Source organism: Salmo salar, chromosome ssa17 (assembly GCF_905237065.1).
Source record: "Salmo salar chromosome ssa17, Ssal_v3.1, whole genome shotgun sequence".
In the NCBI taxonomy this organism is placed as follows: domain Eukaryota; kingdom Metazoa; phylum Chordata; class Actinopteri; order Salmoniformes; family Salmonidae; genus Salmo; species Salmo salar.
This window is the reverse complement of record NC_059458.1, coordinates 46,945,606-46,964,704: the sequence shown is the minus strand read 5'-3', so window position 1 is coordinate 46,964,704 and position 19,099 is coordinate 46,945,606. Positions and strand designations below refer to the sequence as shown.

Here is a 19,099-nt window from a genome sequence, read left to right as displayed (position 1 = left end):
CTGTGTGTATGGTCCACCAGGTACTGTGTGTATGGTGCACCAGGTACTGTGTGTGTTAACCTGTGTGTATGGTCCACCAGGTACTGTGTGTGTTAACCTGTGTGTATGGTCCACCAGGTACTGTGTGTATGGTCCACCAAGTACTGTGTGTATGGTCCACCAGGTACTGTGTGTATGGTCCACCAGGTACTGTGTGTATGGTCCACCAGGTACTGTGTGTATGGTCCACCAGGTACTGTGAGTGTTAACCTGTGTGTATGGTCCACCAGGTACTGTGTGTATGGTCCACCAGTTACTGTGTGTATGGTCCACCAGGTACTGTGTGTATGGTCCACCAGGTACTGTGTGTGTTAACCTGTGTGTATGGTCCACCAGGTACTGTGTGTGTTAACCTGTGTGTATGGTCCACCAGGTACTGTGTGTGTTAACCTGTGTGTATGGTCCACCAGGTGCTGTGTGTATTAACCTGTGTGTATGGTCCACCAGGTACTGTGTGTATGGTCCACCAGGTGCTGTGTGTGTTAACCTGTGTGTATGGTCCACCAGGTACTGTGTGTGTTAAACTGTGTGTATGGTCCACCAGGTACTGTGTGTATGGTCCACCAGGTACTGTGTGTATTAACCTGTGTGTATGGTCCACCAGGTACTGTGTGTATGGTCCACCAGGTACTGTGTGTATGGTCCACCAGGTACTGTGTGTATTAACCTGTGTGTAAGGTCCACCAGGTGCTGTGTGTGGTCCACCAGGTACTGTTTGCGTTAACCTGTGTTTATAGTCCACCAGGTGCTGTGTGTGTTAACCTGTGTGTGTGGTCCACCAGGTACTGTGTGTATGGTCAACCAGGTACTGTGTGTGTTAATCTGTGTGTATGGTCCACCAGGTACTGTGTGTGTTAACCTGTGTGTATGGTCCTCCAGGTACTGTGTGTGTTAACCTGTGTGTATGGTCCTCCAGGTACTGTGTGTATGGTCCACCAGGTACTGTGTGTATGGTCCACCAAGTACTGTGTGTGTTAACCTGTGTGTATGGTCCACCAGGTACTGTGTGTGTTAACCTGTGTGTATGGTCCACCAGGTACTGTGTGTATTAACCTGTGTGTATGGTCCACCAGGTACTGTGTGTATGGTCCACCAGGTACTGTGTGTATTAACCTGTGTGTATGGTACACCAGGTACTGTGTGTGTTAACCTGTGTGTATGGTCCATCAGGTACTGTGTGTATGGTCCACCAGGTACTGTATGTGTTAACCTGTGTGTATGGTCCACCAGGTACTGTGTGTATTAACCTGTGTGTAAGGTCCACCAGGTGCTGTGTGTGGTCCACCAGGTACTGTGTGCGTTAACCTGTGTTTATGGTCCACCAGGTGCTGTGTGTGTTTACCTGTGTGTGTGGTCCACCAGGTACTGTGTGTATGGTCCACCAGGTACTGTGTGTGTTAACCTGTGTGTATGGTCCACCAGGTACTGTGTGTGTTAACCTGTGTGTATGGTCCTCCTGGTACTGTGTGTGTTAACCTGTGTGTATGGTCCTCCAGGTACTGTGTGTATTAACCTGTGTGTATGGTCCACCAGGTACTGTGTGTATGGTCCACCAGGTACTGTGTGTGTTAACCTGTGTGTATGGTCCACCAGGTGCTGTGTGTATTAACCTGTGTGTATGGTCCACCAGGTACTGTGTGTATGGTCCACCAGGTGCTGTGTGTGTTAACCTGTGTGTATGGTCCACCAGGTACTGTGTGTATTAACCTGTGTGTATGGTCCACCAGGTACTGTGTGTGTTAAACTGTGTGTATGGTCCACCAGGTACTGTGTGTATGGTCCACCAGGTACTGTGTGTATTAACCTGTGTGTATGGTCCACCAGGTACTGTGTGTGTTAACCTGTGTGTATGGTCCACCAGGTGCTGTGTGTATTAACCTGTGTGTTTGGTCCACCAGGTACTGTGTGTGTTAACCTGTGTGTATGTCCACCAGGTACTGTGTGTATGGTCCACCAGGTACTGTGTGTATTAACCTGTGTGTATGGTCCACCAGGTACTGTGTGTATTAACCTGTGTGTATGGTCCACCAGGTACTGTGTGTATTAACCTGTGTGTATGGTCCACCAGGTACTGTGTGTATTAACCTGTGTGTATGTCCACCAGGTACTGTGTGAATGGTCCACCAGGTACTGTGTGTATTAACCTGTGTGTATTGTCCTCCAGGTACTGTGTGTATTAACCTGTGTGTATGGTCCACCAGGTACTGTGTGTATTAACCTGTGTGTATGTTCCACCAGGTACTGTGTGTATGGTCCACCAGGTGCTGTGTGTGTTAACCTGTGTGTATGGTCCACCAGGTACTGTGTGTATTAACCTGTGTCTATGGTCCACCAGGTACTGTGTGTATTAACCTGTGTGTATGGTCCACCAGGTACTGTGTGTGTTAACCTGTGTGTATGGTCCACCAGGTACTGTGTGTATGGTCCACCAGGTACTGTGTGTATGGTCCACCAGGTACTGTGTGTATGGTCCACCAAGTACTGTGTGTGTTAACCTGTGTGTATGGTCCACCAGGTACTGTGTGTGTTAACCTGTGTGTATGGTCCACCAGGTACTGTGTGTATTAACCTGTGTGTATGGTCCACCAGGTACTGTGTGTATGGTCCACCAGGTACTGTGTGTATTAACCTGTGTGTATGGTACACCAGGTACTGTGTGTGTTAACCTGTGTGTATGGTCCATCAGGTACTGTGTGTATGGTCCACCAGGTACTGTATGTGTTAACCTGTGTGTATGGTCCACCAGGTACTGTGTGTATTAACCTGTGTGTAAGGTCCACCAGGTGCTGTGTGTGGTCCACCAGGTACTGTGTGCGTTAACCTGTGTTTATGGTCCACCAGGTGCTGTGTGTGTTTACCTGTGTGTGTGGTCCACCAGGTACTGTGTGTATGGTCCACCAGGTACTGTGTGTGTTAACCTGTGTGTATGGTCCACCAGGTACTGTGTGTGTTAACCTGTGTGTATGGTCCTCCTGGTACTGTGTGTGTTAACCTGTGTGTATGGTCCTCCAGGTACTGTGTGTATTAACCTGTGTGTATGGTCCACCAGGTACTGTGTGTATGGTCCACCAGGTACTGTGTGTGTTAACCTGTGTCTATGGTCCACCAGGTACTGTGTGTGTTAACCTGTGTGTATGGTCCACAAGGTACTGTGTGTATGGTCCACCAAGTACTGTGTGTATGGTCCACAAGGTACTGTGTGTATGGTCCACCAAGTACTGTGTGTATGGTCCACCAGGTACTGTGTGTATGGTCCACCAGGTACTGTGTGTATGGTCCACCAGGTACTGTGTGTATGGTCCACCGGGTACTGTGTGTATGGTCCACCAGGTACTGTGTGTATGGTCCACCAGGTACTGTGTGTATGGTCCACCAGGTGCTGTGTGTGTTAACCTGTGTGTATGGTCCACCAGGTACTGTGTGTATTAACCTGTGTGTATTGTCCACCAGGTACTGTGTGTATGGTCCACCAGGTACTGTTTGTATGGTCCACCAGGTACTGTGTGTATTAACCTGTGTGTATGGTCCACCAGGTACTGTGTGTGGTAACCTGTGTGTATGGTCCACCAGGTACTGTGTGTGTTAACCTGTGTGTATGGTCCACCAGGTACTGTGTGTATTAACCTGTGTGTATGGTCCACCAGGTACTGTGTGTATGGTCCACCAGGTACTGTGTGTATTAACCTGTGTGTATGGTCCACCAGGTACTGTGTGTATGGTCCACCATGTACTGTGTGTATGGTCCACCAGGTACTGTGTGTATGGTCCACCAGGTACTGTGTGAATTAACCTGTGTGTATGGTCCACCAGGTACTGTGTGTATGGTCCACCAGGTACTGTGTGTATGGTCCACCAGGTACTGTGTGTGTTAACCTGTGTGTATGTCCACCAGGTACTGTGTGTATGGTCCACCAGGTACTGTGTGTATTAACCTGTGTGTATGGTCCACCAGGTACTGTGTGTATGGTCCACCAGGTGCTGTGTGTGTGTTAACCTGTGTGTATGGTCCACCTGGTACTGTGTGTGTTAACCTGTGTGTATGGTCCTCCAGGTACTGTGTGTATGGTCCACCAGGTACTGTGTGTATGGTCAACCAGGTACTGTGTGTATTAACCTGTGTGTAAGGTCCACCAGGTGCTGTGTGTGGTCCACCAGGTACTGTTTGCGTTAACCTGTGTTTATGGTCCACCAGGTGCTGTGTGTGTTAACCTGTGTGTGTGGTCTACCAGGTACTGTGTGTATGGTCCACCAGGTACTGTGTGTGTTAACTTGTGTGTATGGTCCACCAGGTACTGTGTGTGTTAACCTGTGTGTATGGTCCTCCAGGTACTGTGTGTGTTAACCTGTGTGTATGGTCCTCCAGGTACTGTGTGTATTAACCTGTGTGTATGGTCCACCAGGTACTGTGTGTATGGTGCACCAGGTACTGTGTGTGTTAACCTGTGTGTATGGTCCACCAGGTACTGTGTGTGTTAACCTGTGTGTATGGTCCACCAGGTACTGTGTGTATGGTCCACCAAGTACTGTGTGTATGGTCCACCAGGTACTGTGTGTATGGTCCACCAGGTACTGTGTGTATGGTCCACCAGGTACTGTGTGTATGGTCCACCAGGTACTGTGAGTGTTAACCTGTGTGTATGGTCCACCAGGTACTGTGTGTATGGTCCACCAGTTACTGTGTGTATGGTCCACCAGGTACTGTGTGTATGGTCCACCAGGTACTGTGTGTGTTAACCTGTGTGAATGGTCCACCAGGTACTGTGTGTGTTAACCTGTGTGTATGGTCCACCAGGTACTGTGTGTGTTAACCTGTGTGTATGATCCACCAGGTGCTGTGTGTATTAACCTGTGTGTATGGTCCACCAGGTACTGTGTGTATGGTCCACCAGGTGCTGTGTGTGTTAACCTGTGTGTATGGTCCACCAGGTACTGTGTGTGTTAAACTGTGTGTATGGTCCACCAGGTACTGTGTGTATGGTCCACCAGGTACTGTGTGTATTAACCTGTGTGTATGGTCCACCAGGTACTGTGTGTATGGTCCACCAGGTACTGTGTGTATGGTCCACCAGGTACTGTGTGTATTAACCTGTGTGTAAGGTCCACCAGGTGCTGTGTGTGGTCCACCAGGTACTGTTTGCGTTAACCTGTGTTTATGGTCCACCAGGTGCTGTGTGTGTTAACCTGTGTGTGTGGTCCACCAGGTACTGTGTGCATGGTCAACCAGGTACTGTGTGTGTTAATCTGTGTGTATGGTCCACCAGGTACTGTGTGTGTTAACCTGTGTGTATGGTCCTCCAGGTACTGTGTGTGTTAACCTGTGTGTATGGTCCTCCAGGTACTGCGTGTATTAACCTGTGTGTATGGTCCACCAGGTACTGTGTGTATGGTGCACCAGGTACTGTGTGTGTTAACCTGTGTGTATGGTCCACCAGGTACTGTGTGTGTTAACCTGTGTGTATAGTCCACCACGTACTGTGTGTATGGTCCACCAAGTACTGTGTGTATGGTCCACCAGGTACTGTGTGTATGGTCCACCAGGTACTGTGTGTATGGTCCACCAGGTACTGTGTGTATGGTCCACCAGGTACTGTGAGTGTTAACCTGTGTGTATGGTCCACCAGGTACTGTGTGTATGGTCCACCAGGTACTGTGTGTATGGTCCACCAGGTACTGTGTGTGTTAACCTGTGTGTATGGTCCACCAGGTACTGTGTGTGTTAACCTGTGTGTATGGTCCACCAGGTACTGTGTGTGTTAACCTGTGTGTATGGTCCACCAGGTGCTGTGTGTATTAACCTGTGTGTATGGTCCACCAGGTGCTGTGTGTGTTAACCTGTGTGTATGGTCCACCAGGTACTGTGTGTGTTAACCTGTGTGTATGGTCCACCAGGTACTGTGTGTGTTAACCTGTGTGTATGATCCACCAGGTGCTGTGTGTATTAACCTGTGTGTATGGTCCACCAGGTACTGTGTGTATGGTCCACCAGGTGCTGTGTGTGTTAACCTGTGTGTATGGTCCACCAGGTGCTGTGTGTATTAACCTGTGTGTATTGTCCACCAGGTACTGTGTGTATGGTCCACCAGGTACTGTGTGAATGGTCCACCAGGTACTGTGTGTATTAACCTGTGTGTATGGTCCACCAGGTACTGTGTGTGTTAACCTGTGTGTATGGTCCACCAGGTACTGTGTGTGTTAACCTGTGTGTATGGTCCACCAGGTACTGTGTGTATTAACCTGTGTGTATGGTCCACCAGGTATTGTGTATTAACCTGTGTGTATGGTCCACCATGTACTGTATGTATTACTCTGTGTATGGTCCACCAGGTACTGTGTGTGTTAACCTGTGTGTATGGTCCTCCAGGTACTGCGTGTATTAACCTGTGTGTATGGTCCACCAGGTACTGTGTGTATGGTGCACCAGGTACTGTGTGTGTTAACCTGTGTGTATGGTCCACCAGGTACTGTGTGTGTTAACCTGTGTGTATAGTCCACCACGTACTGTGTGTATGGTCCACCAAGTACTGTGTGTATGGTCCACCAGGTACTGTGTGTATGGTCCACCAGGTACTGTGTGTATGGTCCACCAGGTACTGTGTGTATGGTCCACCAGGTACTGTGAGTGTTAACCTGTGTGTATGGTCCACCAGGTACTGTGTGTATGGTCCACCAGGTACTGTGTGTATGGTCCACCAGGTACTGTGTGTGTTAACCTGTGTGTATGGTCCACCAGGTACTGTGTGTGTTAACCTGTGTGTATGGTCCACCAGGTACTGTGTGTGTTAACCTGTGTGTATGGTCCACCAGGTGCTGTGTGTATTAACCTGTGTGTATGGTCCACCAGGTGCTGTGTGTGTTAACCTGTGTGTATGGTCCACCAGGTACTGTGTGTGTTAACCTGTGTGTATGGTCCACCAGGTACTGTGTGTGTTAACCTGTGTGTATGATCCACCAGGTGCTGTGTGTATTAACCTGTGTGTATGGTCCACCAGGTACTGTGTGTATGGTCCACCAGGTGCTGTGTGTGTTAACCTGTGTGTATGGTCCACCAGGTGCTGTGTGTATTAACCTGTGTGTATTGTCCACCAGGTACTGTGTGTATGGTCCACCAGGTACTGTGTGAATGGTCCACCAGGTACTGTGTGTATTAACCTGTGTGTATGGTCCACCAGGTACTGTGTGTGTTAACCTGTGTGTATGGTCCACCAGGTACTGTGTGTGTTAACCTGTGTGTATGGTCCACCAGGTACTGTGTGTATTAACCTGTGTGTATGGTCCACCAGGTATTGTGTATTAACCTGTGTGTATGGTCCACCATGTACTGTATGTATTACTCTGTGTATGGTCCACCAGGTACTGTGTGTGTTAACCTGTGTGTATGGTCCACCAGGTACTGTGTGTGTTAACCTGTGTGTATGGTCCACCAGGTACTGTGTGTATTAACCTGTGTGTATGGTCCACCAGGTATTGTGTATTAACCTGTGTGTATGGTCCACCATGTACTGTATGTATTACTCTGTGTATGGTCCACCAGGTACTGTGTGTATTAACCTGTGTGTATGGTCCACCAGGTACTGTGTGTATGGTCCACCAGGTACTGTGTGTATTAACCTGTGTGTATGGTCCACCAGGTACTGTGTGTATGGTCCACCAGGTACTGTGTGTATTAACCTGTGTGTATGGTCCACCAGGTACTGTGTGTATTAACCTGTGTGTATGGTCCACCAGGTACTGTGTGTATGGTCCACCAGGTACTGTGTGTGTTAACCTGTGTGTATGGTCCACCAGGTACTGTGTGTGTTAACCTGTGTGTATGGTCCACCAGGTAGTGTGTGTTTTAACCTGTGTGTATGGTCCACCAGGTACTGTGTGTATTAACCTGTGTGTATGGTCCACCAGGTACTGTGTGTATTAACCTGTGTGTATGGTCCTCCAGGTTCAGTCTCAGGTCAGAGGGTCGAAGGACCTGTTTGAGAAGCTGAAGAACGATGTCTGTCAGAAGGTTGACATGCTGGGAGCCTCCTGTTGTAACATGCTGTCTCACTCTCTCTGCACATACCAGGTCTGTCTGTCTGTCTGTCTGTCTGTCTGTCTGTCTGTCTGTCTGTCTGTCTGTCTGTCTGTCTGTCTGTCTGTCTGTCTGTCTGTCTGTCTGTGTTCTACCAGGTCTGTCCGTCTCTGTTCTACCAGGTCTGTCTGTCTGTCTGTCTGTCTGTCTGTCTGTCTGTCTGTCTGTCTGTCTGTCTGTCTGTCTGTCTGTCTGTCTGTCTGTCTGTCTGTCTGTCTGTCTGTCTGTCTGTCTGTCTGTCTGTCTGTCTGTGTGTGTGTGTGTGTGTGTGTGTGTGTGTGTGTGTGTGTGTGTGTGTGTGTGTGTGTGTGTGTGTGTGTGTGTGTGTGTGTGTGTGTGTTAATGCAGTGCAGTCTCTTCCAGATCACCCTCCTTCAGTTCTGGGAGAGGACAGCCTGTGTGATGAGTGGGATTCATGAGTCTTTTAAAGGCCTTGTCTCCTACCAGTTCACTGCTCTCAGGGTACGTGGGACTGGCTGCTCGTACATTACAAGTGTGTGTTTGTTTTGCTTCCAGTGTGTTGTAACAGTAGATGGGTGTGTGTGTGTGTGTTGTGCATCCAGTGTGTTGTAACAGTAGATGGGGTGTGTGTGTGTGTTGTGTGTCCAGTGCGTTGTATTTGTAGATGGTGTGTGTGTGTGTGTGTGTGTGTGTGTGTGTTGTGTGTCCAGTGTGTTGTAACAGTAGATGGGGTGTGTGTGTGTTTGTTTTGCTTCCAGTGCGTTGTATTTGTAGATGGGGTGTGTGTGTGTGTTTGTGTTTGTGTGTCTGTGTTGTGCGTCCAGTGTGTTGTAACAGTAGATTGTGTGTGTGTGTGTGTGTGTGTGTGTGTGTGTGTGTGTGTGTGTGTGTGTGTGTGTGTGTGTGTGTGTGTGTGTGTGTGTGTTGTCAGGACCTCCAGGACCCTCTGGAGCAGCTGACATATTTAGAGAACCAAGACCAAAACAAAGAGAAGGTCATACAGAGTAACAGGTGAGAACATCTGGTCCCTCTGACAGCATCTCTTCATCTCCTGTCCTCCACTCCTCTCTTATCCCCTACGCCGTCCACATAGCTCCAACAGTACTGGGACAGAGCTCCATCAGTACATGGACATACTGGGACAGAGCTCCAACAGTACTGGGACAGAGCTCCAACAGTACTGGGACGTACTGGGACAGAGCTCCAACAGTACTGGGACGTACTGGGACAGAGCTCCAACAGTACTGGGACATACTGGGACAGAGCTCCAACAGTACTGGGACAGAGCTCCAACAGTACTGGGACGGAGCTCCAGCAGTACTGGGACGGAGCTCCAGCAGTACTGGGACAGAGCTCCAGCAGTACCGGGACAGAGCTCCAACAGTACTGGGACAGAGCTCCAACAGTACTGGGACAGAGCTCCAACAGTACTGGGACATACTGGGACAGAGCTCCAACAGTACTGGGACAGAGCTCCAACAGTACTGGGACGGAGCTCCAGCAGTACTGGGACAGAGCTCCAGCAGTACCGGGACAGAGCTCCAACAGTACTGGGACAGAGCTCCAACAGTACTGGGACGGAGCTCCAACAGTACTGGGACAGAGCTCCAACAGTACTGGGACGGTGCTCCAACAGTACTGGGACAGAGTTACAACAGTACTGGGACAGTGCTCCAACAGTACTGGGACAGAGCTCCAACAGTACTGGGACAGAGCTCCAACAGTACTGGGACATACTGGGACAGAGCTCCAACAATACTGGGACAGTGCTCCAACAGTACTGGGACAGAGCTCCAACAGTACTGGGACAGAGCTCCAACAGTATTGGGACAGAGCTCCAACAGTATTGGGACAGAGCTCCAACAATGCTGGGACAGTGCTCCAACAGTACTGGGACATACTGGGACAGAGCTCCAACAGTACTGGGACAGTGCTCCAACAGTACTGGGACATACTGGGACAGAGCTCCAACAGTACTGGGACAGAGCTCCAACAGTACTGGGACATACTGGGACAGAGCTCCAACAATACTGGGACAGAGCTCCAACAGTACTGGGACATAGCTCCAACAGTACTGGGACAGAGCTCCAACAGTACTGGGACATACTGGGACAGAGCTCCAACAGTACTGGGACAGAGCTACAACAGTACTGGGACAGAGCTCCAACAGTACTGGGACAGAGTTCCAACAGTACTGGGACAGAGCTCCAACAGTACCGGGACAGTGCTCCAACAGTACTGGGACGTACTGGGACAGAGCTCCAACAGTACTGGGACAGAGCTCCAACAGCACCGGCACAGTGCTCCAACAGTACTGGGACAGAGCTCCAACAGTACTGGGACATACTGGTACAGTGCTCCATCAGTACATGGACATACTGGGACAGAGCTCCAACAGTACTGGGACAGAGCTCCAACAGTCCTGGGACATACTGGGACAGAGCTCCAACAGTACTGGGACATACTGGGACAGAGCTCCAACAGTACTGGGACATACTGGGACAGAGCTCCAACAGTACTGGGACAGAGCTCCAACAGTACTGGGACAGAGCTCCAACAGTACTGGGACGGAGCTCCAGCAGTACTGGGACGGAGCTCCAGCAGTACTGGGACAGAGCTCCAACAGTACTGGGACAGTGCTCCAACAGTCCTGGGACGGAGCTCCAACAGTACTGGGACAGAGCTCCAACAGTACTGGGACATACTGGGACAGAGCTCCAACAGTACTGGGACAGAGCTCCAACAGTACTGGGACGGAGCTCCAGCAGTACTGGGACAGAGCTCCAGCAGTACCGGGACAGAGCTCCAACAGTACTGGGACAGAGCTCCAACAGTACTGGGACGGAGCTCCAACAGTACTGGGACAGAGCTCCAACAGTACTGGGACGGTGCTCCAACAGTACTGGGACAGAGTTACAACAGTACTGGGACAGTGCTCCAACAGTACTGGGACAGAGCTCCAACAGTACTGGGACAGAGCTCCAACAGTACTGGGACATACTGGGACAGAGCTCCAACAATACTGGGACAGTGCTCCAACAGTACTGGGACAGAGCTCCAACAGTACTGGGACAGAGCTCCAACAGTACTGGGACAGAGCTCCAACAATGCTGGGACAGTGCTCCAACAGTACTGGGACATACTGGGACAGAGCTCCAACAGTACTGGGACAGAGCTCCAACAGTACTGGGACATACTGGGACAGAGCTCCAACAATACTGGGACAGAGCTCCAACAGTACTGGGACATAGCTCCAACAGTACTGGGACAGAGCTCCAACAGTACTGGGACAGAGCTCCAACAGTACTGGGACATACTGGGACAGAGCTCCAACAATACTGGGACAGAGCTCCAACAGTACTGGGACATAGCTCCAACAGTACTGGGACAGAGCTCCAACAGTACTGGGACATACTGGGACAGAGCTCCAACAGTACTGGGACAGAGCTACAACAGTACTGGGACAGAGCTCCAACAGTACTGGGACAGAGTTCCAACAGTACTGGGACAGAGCTCCAACAGTACCGGGACAGTGCTCCAACAGTACTGGGACGTACTGGGACAGAGCTCCAACAGTACTGGGACAGAGCTCCAACAGCACCGGCACAGTGCTCCAACAGTACTGGGACAGAGCTCCAACAGTACTGGGACATACTGGTACAGTGCTCCATCAGTACATGGACATACTGGGACAGAGCTCCAACAGTACTGGGACAGAGCTCCAACAGTCCTGGGACATACTGGGACAGAGCTCCAACAGTACTGGGACATACTGGGACAGAGCTCCAACAGTACTGGGACATACTGGGACAGAGCTCCAACAGTACTGGGACAGAGCTCCAACAGTACTGGGACAGAGCTCCAACAGTACTGGGACGGAGCTCCAGCAGTACTGGGACGGAGCTCCAGCAGTACTGGGACAGAGCTCCAACAGTACTGGGACAGTGCTCCAACAGTCCTGGGACGGAGCTCCAACAGTACTGGGACGGAGCTCCAACAGTACTGGGACGGTGCTCCAACAGTACTGGGACAGAGTTACAACAGTACTGGGACAGTGCTCCAACAGTACTGGGACAGAGCTCCAACAGTACTGGGACAGAGTTCCAACAGTACCGGCACAGTGCTCCAACAGTACTGGGACAGAGCTCCAACAGTACTGGGACATACTGGGACAGAGCTCCAACAGTACTGGGACAGAGCTCCAACAGTACTGGGACAGAGCTCCAACAGTACCGGGACAGAGCTCCAACAGTACTGTGACAGAGCTCCAACAGTACCGAGACAGTGCTCCAACAGTACTGGGACAGAGCTACAACAGTACTGGGACATACTGGGACAGAGCTCCAACAGTACTGGGACAGTGCTCCAACAGTACTGGGACAGAGCTCCAACAGTACTGGGACAGTGCTCCAACAGTACTGGGACAGAGCTCCAACGGTACTGGGACAGAGCTCCAACAGTACTGGGACATACTGGGACAGAGCTCCAACAGTACTGGGATGGTGCTCCAACAGTACTGGGACATACTGGGACAGAGCTCCAACAGTACTGGGACAGAGCTCCAACAGTACTGGGACAGAGCTCCAACAGTTCACTGTATCAAATCAAATGTTATTGGTCACATACACTTCTGTCTTCATTAAACAGAAGGCCTGTTAACACACAATTAAATGTCCTGGTTCTGTTGGACTAGTGTCTTCCAGGGAGAGAGACTGTAGATGGTACCTCTCTAGTGCTGTAGGACTGGTGTCTTCCAGGGATAGAGACTGTAGATGGTACCTCTCTAATGCTGTAGGACTGGTGTCTTCCAGGGAGAGAGACTGTAGATGGTACCTCTCTAGTGTTGTAGGACTGGTGTCTTCCAGGGAGAGAGACTGTAGATGGTACCTCTCTAGTGTTGTAGGACTGGTGTCTTCCAGGGAGAGAGACTGTAGATGGTACCTCTCTAGTGCTGTAGGACTGGTGTCTTCCAGGGAGAGAGACTGTAGATGGTACCTCTCTAATGCTGTAGGACTGGTGTCTTCCAGGGAGAGAGACTGTAGATGGTACCTCTCTAGTGTTGTAGGACTGGTGTCTTCCAGGGAGAGAGACTGTAGATGGTACCTCTCTAGTGTTGTAGGACTGGTGTCTTCCAGGGAGAGAGACTGTAGATGGTACCTCTCTAGTGCTGTAGGACTGGTGTCTTCCAGGGAGAGAGACTGTAGATGGTACCTCTCTAGTGTTGTAGGACTGGTGTCTTCCAGGGAGAGAGACTGTAGATGGTACCTCTCTAGTGTTGTAGGACTGGTGTCTTCCAGGGAGAGAGACTGTACATGGTACCTCTCTAGTTCTGTTGGACTGGTGTCTTCCAGGGAGAGAGACTGTAGATGGTACCTCTCTAGTGCTGTAGGACTGGTGTCTTCCAGGGAGAGAGACTGTAGATGGTACCTCTTCTCTGAGGTACTGAGTCAGGGTGGATAGCTGTTAGTCCAGAGATAGAACTGAGTCAGGGTGGATAGCTGTTAGTTCAGAGATAGAACTGAGTCAGAGTGGATAGCTGTTAGTGAGTCAGAGTGGATAGCTGTTAGTCCAGAGATAGATAGAACTGAGTCAGAGTGGATAGCTGTTAGTCCAGAGATAGAACTGAGTCAGAGTGGATGGCTGTTAGTCCAGAGATAGAACTGAGTCAGAGTGGATAGCTGTTATTCCAGAGATAGAACTGAGTCAGAGTGGATAGCTGTTAGTCCAGAGATAGATAGAACTGAGTCAGGGTGGATAGCTGCTAGTCCAGAGATAGAACTGAGTCAGAGTGGATAGCTGTTAGTCCAGAGATAGAACTGAGTCAGAGTGGATAGCTGTTAGTCCAGAGATAGAACTGAGTCAGAATGGATAGCTGTTAGTCCAGAGATAGAACTTATTCAGGGTGGATAGATGTTAGTCCAGAGATAGAACTGAGTCAGGGTGGATAGATGTTAGTCCAGAGATAGAACTGAGTCAGAGTGGATAGCTGTTAGTCCAGAGATAGAACTGAGTCAGAGTGGATAGCTGTTAGTCCAGAGATAGAACTGAGTCAGAGTGGATAGCTGTTATTCCAGAGATAGAACTGAGTCAGGGTGGATAGCTGTTAGTCCAGAGATAGAACTGAGTCAGAGTGGATAGCTGTTAGTCCAGAGATAGAACTGAGTCAGAGTGGATAGCTGTTAGTCCAGAGATAGACCTAAGTCAGAGTGGATAGCTGTTAGTCCAGAGATAGATAGACCTGAGTCAGAGTGGATAGCTGTTAGTCCAGAGATAGAACTGAGTCAGAGTGGATAGCTGTCAGTCCAGAGATTGAACTGAGTCAGAGTGGATAGCTGTTAGTCCAGAGATAGAACTGAGTCAGAGTGGATAGCTTTTAGTCCAGAGATAGAACTGAGTCAGAGTGGATAGCTGTTAGTCCAGAGATAGAACTGAGGCAGAGTGGATAGCTGTTAGTCCAGAGATAGAACTGAGTCAGAATGGATAGCTGTTAGTCCAGAGATAGAACTTATTCAGGGTGGATAGATGTTAGTCCAGAGATAGAACTGAGTCAGGGTGGATAGATGTTAGTCCAGAGATAGAACTGAGTCAGAGTGGATAGCTGTTAGTCCAGAGATAGAACTGAGTCAGAGTGGATAGCTGTTAGTCCAGAGATAGAACTGAGTCAGAGTGGATAGCTGTTATTCCAGAGATAGAACTGAGTCAGGGTGGATAGCTGTTAGTCCAGAGATAGAACTGAGTCAGAGTGGATAGCTGTTAGTCCAGAGATAGAACTGAGTCAGAGTGGATAGCTGTTAGTCCAGAGATAGACCTGAGTCAGAGTGGATAGCTGTTAGTCCAGAGATAGATAGACCTGAGTCAGAGTGGATAGCTGTTAGTCCAGAGATAGAACTGAGTCAGAGTGGATAGCTGTCAGTCCAGAGATTGAACTGAGTCAGAGTGGATAGCTGTTAGTCCAGAGATAGAACTGAGTCAGAGTGGATAGCTTTTAGTCCAGAGATAGAACAGAGTCAGGGTAGATAGCTGTTAGTCCAGAGATAGAACTGAGTCAGGGTGGATAGCTGTTAGTCCAGAGATAGAACTGAGTCAGAGTGGATAGCTGTTAGTCCAGAGATAGAACAGAGTCAGAGTGGATGGCTGTTAACCTCCAGAGAAATGTTTGTATTTTGTGTTTATTAACCTCTCTGGGCCAGTGGGACGTTAGCGTGGATAGCTGTTATTCCAGAGATAGAACTGAGTCAGGGTGGATAGCTGTTAGTCCAGAGATAGAACTGAATAGCGTCCCACTCTATTCAACAGCCAGTGGAATCGCGTGGCGCGAAATACAAATACCTCAAAAATGCTATAACTTCAATTTCTCAAACATATGACTATTTTACACCATTTTAAAGACAAGACTCTCGTTAATCTAACCACATTGTCCGATTTCAAAAAGGCTTTACAGCGAAAGCAAAACATTAGATTATGTCAGGAGAGTACCCTGCCAAAAATAATCACACAGCCATTTTCAAAGCAAGCATATATGTCACAAAAACCAAAACCACAGCTAAATGCAGCACTAACCTTTTGATGATCTTCATCAGATGACACTCCTAGGACATTATGTTATACAATACATGCATGTTTTGTTCAATCAAGTTCATATTTATATCAAAAACCAGCTTTTTACATTAGCATGTGATGTTCAGAACTAGCATACCCACCGAAAACTTCTGGGGAATTTACTAAATTACTCATGATAAACGTTGACAAAATACGTAACAATTATTTTAAGAATTATAGATACAGAACTCCTTTATGCAAACGCTATGTCAGATTTTAAAATAGCTTTTTGGCGAAAGCACATTTTGCAATATTCTGAGTACATAGCTCGGCCATCACAGGCTAGCTAATTTGACACCCACCAAGTTTGGGGCTCACTAAACTCAGAATTACTATTAGAAAAATTGGATTACCTTTGCTGTTCTTCGTCAGAATGCACTCCCAGGACTTCTACTTCAACAACAAATGTTGTTTTGGTTCCAAATAATCCATAGTTATATCCAAATACCTCCGTTTTGTTCGTGCGTTCAGGTCACTTTCCGAAGGGTGACGCGCCGGCGCGTTTCGTAACAAAAATTGTCGAAATATTCCATTACCGTACTTTGAAGCATGTCAAACGCTGTTTAAAATCAAATTTTATGCTATTTTTCTCGTAAAATAGCGATAATATTCCAACCGGGCAACGTTGTATTCATTCAAAGACTGAAAGAAAAAAATGGAGAAGTCTCGTGAATGCGCATCTCAGTCTCACTGTCCCCAGGCTGACCACTTACAAACTCTGCTCCTATACTTTGCCCAGAGACAGCAGACACCCCATTCCACTTTTTGGCGGCTTTAGAGAGCCAATGGAAGCCTTAGAAAGTGTCACTTTACAGCACAGATGCTGTATTTTTGATAGAGATGCAACAGAAGGACAACAAATTGTCAGACAGGGCACTTCCTGCATGGAATCTTCTCAGGTTTTGGCCTGCCATATGAGTTCTGTTATACTCACAGACACCATTCAAACAGTTTTAGAAACTTGTGTTTTCTATCCAAATCTACTAATTATATGCATATTCTCGTTTCTGGGCAAGAGTAGTAACCAGTTTAAATCGGGTACGTTTTTTATCCGGCCGTGAAAATACTGCCCCCTAGCCCCAACAGGTTAAGGATCCTCTTTTTCTGCTGCCGAGGAAGCAGCTACTCCTCATGGTGTTCAGCAGAACTTATAGGCTGACCACACCACTCAATTACTGCAACCACGCTGCTCGCGCGCGTCAACGAGCGTCTGCGTTGCCAAGGGCTAAAATATAACTTTTTTTCTATTTCTGACACAGATCGCGCTGCAAATCCTGCCTCTCCCATCTCCTCATTGGTTTATAGAAGCAGGTACCCACGTGCCATCTCCTCATTGGTTATACCCACGTGGTTGATTGAAAGACGAACTGTGTTGCCGGTCGTCGTGGTAATACTATGAAGTTTAGATGCCAATCACCATATAAGTTCAAAGATGAAAAAGCCTGGAAGGAGGAGAGATGACTAGAAACGATTCGGTTGGCCGTTATTTGTGTGGATTTATTGTTGGAGTAGAGGACCTTGTGCATTTCTGGTAAAATAACAACTCAATGTTTATATCACAGGACAAATTAGCTAGCAACAGCAAGCTAACTAGCTAAATTGACATAAAAATTGACATTAATAAACACTATTTCCGTGCTTTTAGGGCCCATAATCATAGTCATAGTCATCCATGACTTCCTGTTTCACTGGGGTATAAATATGAGGTGACACACAGGCTCAACTCCCTCAGTCATCCATGACTTTCTGTTTCACTGGGGTATAAATATGAGGTGACACACAGGCTCAACTCCCTCAGTCATCCATGACTTCCTGTTTCACTGCGGTATAAATATGAGGTGACACACAGGCTCAACTCCCTCAGTCATCCATGACTTGCTGTTTCACTGGGGTATAAATATGAGGTGACACACAGGCTCAACTCTCTCAGTCATCCATGACTTCCTGTTTCACTGGGGTATAAATATGAGGTGACACAAAAGCTCAACTCCCTCAGTCATCCATGACTTCCTGTTTCACTGGGTATAAATATGAGGTGACACACAGGCTCAACTCCTTCAGTCATGCATGACTTCCTGTTTCACTGGGGAGTAAATATGAGGTGACACACAGGCTCAACTCCCTCAGTCATCCATCAACATGGAAGGTTGTTGACCTTCACATATCAGGCCATGGCTATAAAAGACAGCTACACGACTGAAAATGAAGAAATGTAAAACAGCTGGAGTTGTGATGAACCTGCCTGGAACAGGAAGTGAGTGTATTTTACCCCCACGCACAGTGAGAAGGATGGTTCAAGTGGCAAATCTCCAATGATCACAGTTGTAGAATTGCAGAAGTTGATGACATTTTGGGGTCGCCAAGTCTCCAAAACTACAATTAGACGCCACCTCCATGCCAACAAGTTATTTGGAAGGGTTGCCAGTTGAAAGCCTCTGCTGTCACCAAACCACAAACATCAGTGCCTGGAGTTTGGTGAATGTCATTGGAACCAGGTTCTATGGTCTGATGAGACTAAAATAGAGCTTTTAGGCAACAAACATCAGAGGTGTGAAAAGAACCATGGTCAAGCAGAAAATAGCCTGATCACCACTGTGAAGTATGGTGGTGGACCTGTGATGTTGTGGGACAGTTTTACGTCCAAAAGGCCCTGGGTACCTAGGTAGGGTACATGGCATCATGGACTACATCTATTTTAGGCCAAAACCTGCCTGCCTCTGCCAGGAGGCTTAACCTCTTGGGGCTAGGTGGGACGCTAGCGTGCCACCCGTGGTGCACTCCATCAACAGCAGGTGCATTTCAAGAGCGGCAAATTTGAATCCAAATAAATGTCAAAATTCAAATTTTTCAAAAATACAACTATTTTACACCATTTGAAAGATAAACATCTCCTTAATCTAACCACGTTTTACGATTTCAAAAAGGTTTTACGGCGAAAGCATAAATTTAGAGTATGTTAGGACAGTACATTTACAAGAGTTGTGTGTAATGTTTTGTCAAGTCAAAGACAGGGTCACCAAAACCATAAAACCAGCTAAAATGATGCACTAACCTTTTACAATCTCCATCAGATGACACTCCTAGGACATTATGTTGGACAATGCATGCATTTTTAGTTCTATCAAGTTCATATTTATATCCAAAAACAGCGTTTTACTATGGCATTGATGTTGAGGAAATCGTTTCCCTCCAATAACCGGCAGTCAAGTCAGCGTCACAAATTAAATAATTAAAATTAGAAAACATTGGTAAAATATTATATTGTCATTTAAAGAATTATAGATTTACATCTCTTGAACTCAATCAACTTGCCAGATTTAAAAATAACCTTACTGGGAAATCACACTTTGCAATAATCTGAGCACTGCGCCCAGAAAAATACGCGTTGCGATACAGACTAGACGTCATGTTGGGGAGATCTAAAATCGAAAATAC

At 47.9% G+C, this 19,099-nt stretch overlaps 1 protein-coding gene across 4 annotated transcripts in view; it reads left to right on the top strand.

Moving 5' to 3' along the window:
- ical1 (islet cell autoantigen 1-like) overlaps window positions 1-19,099 on the top strand; it is a 308,200-nt gene that overhangs the window by 274,929 nt on the left and 14,172 nt on the right. For 3 of the 4 annotated variants that reach the window (XM_045699658.1, XM_045699657.1, XM_045699660.1), the window contains 3 exons: window positions 7,973-8,098; window positions 8,468-8,566; window positions 8,997-9,076. In XM_045699658.1, coding sequence (XP_045555614.1) covers window positions 7,973-8,098; window positions 8,468-8,566; window positions 8,997-9,076 — 305 coding nt within the window. The remainder of the gene's footprint in view (window positions 1-7,972; window positions 8,099-8,467; window positions 8,567-8,996; window positions 9,077-19,099) is intronic. The other variant, XM_045699659.1, reaches the window with a different exon arrangement.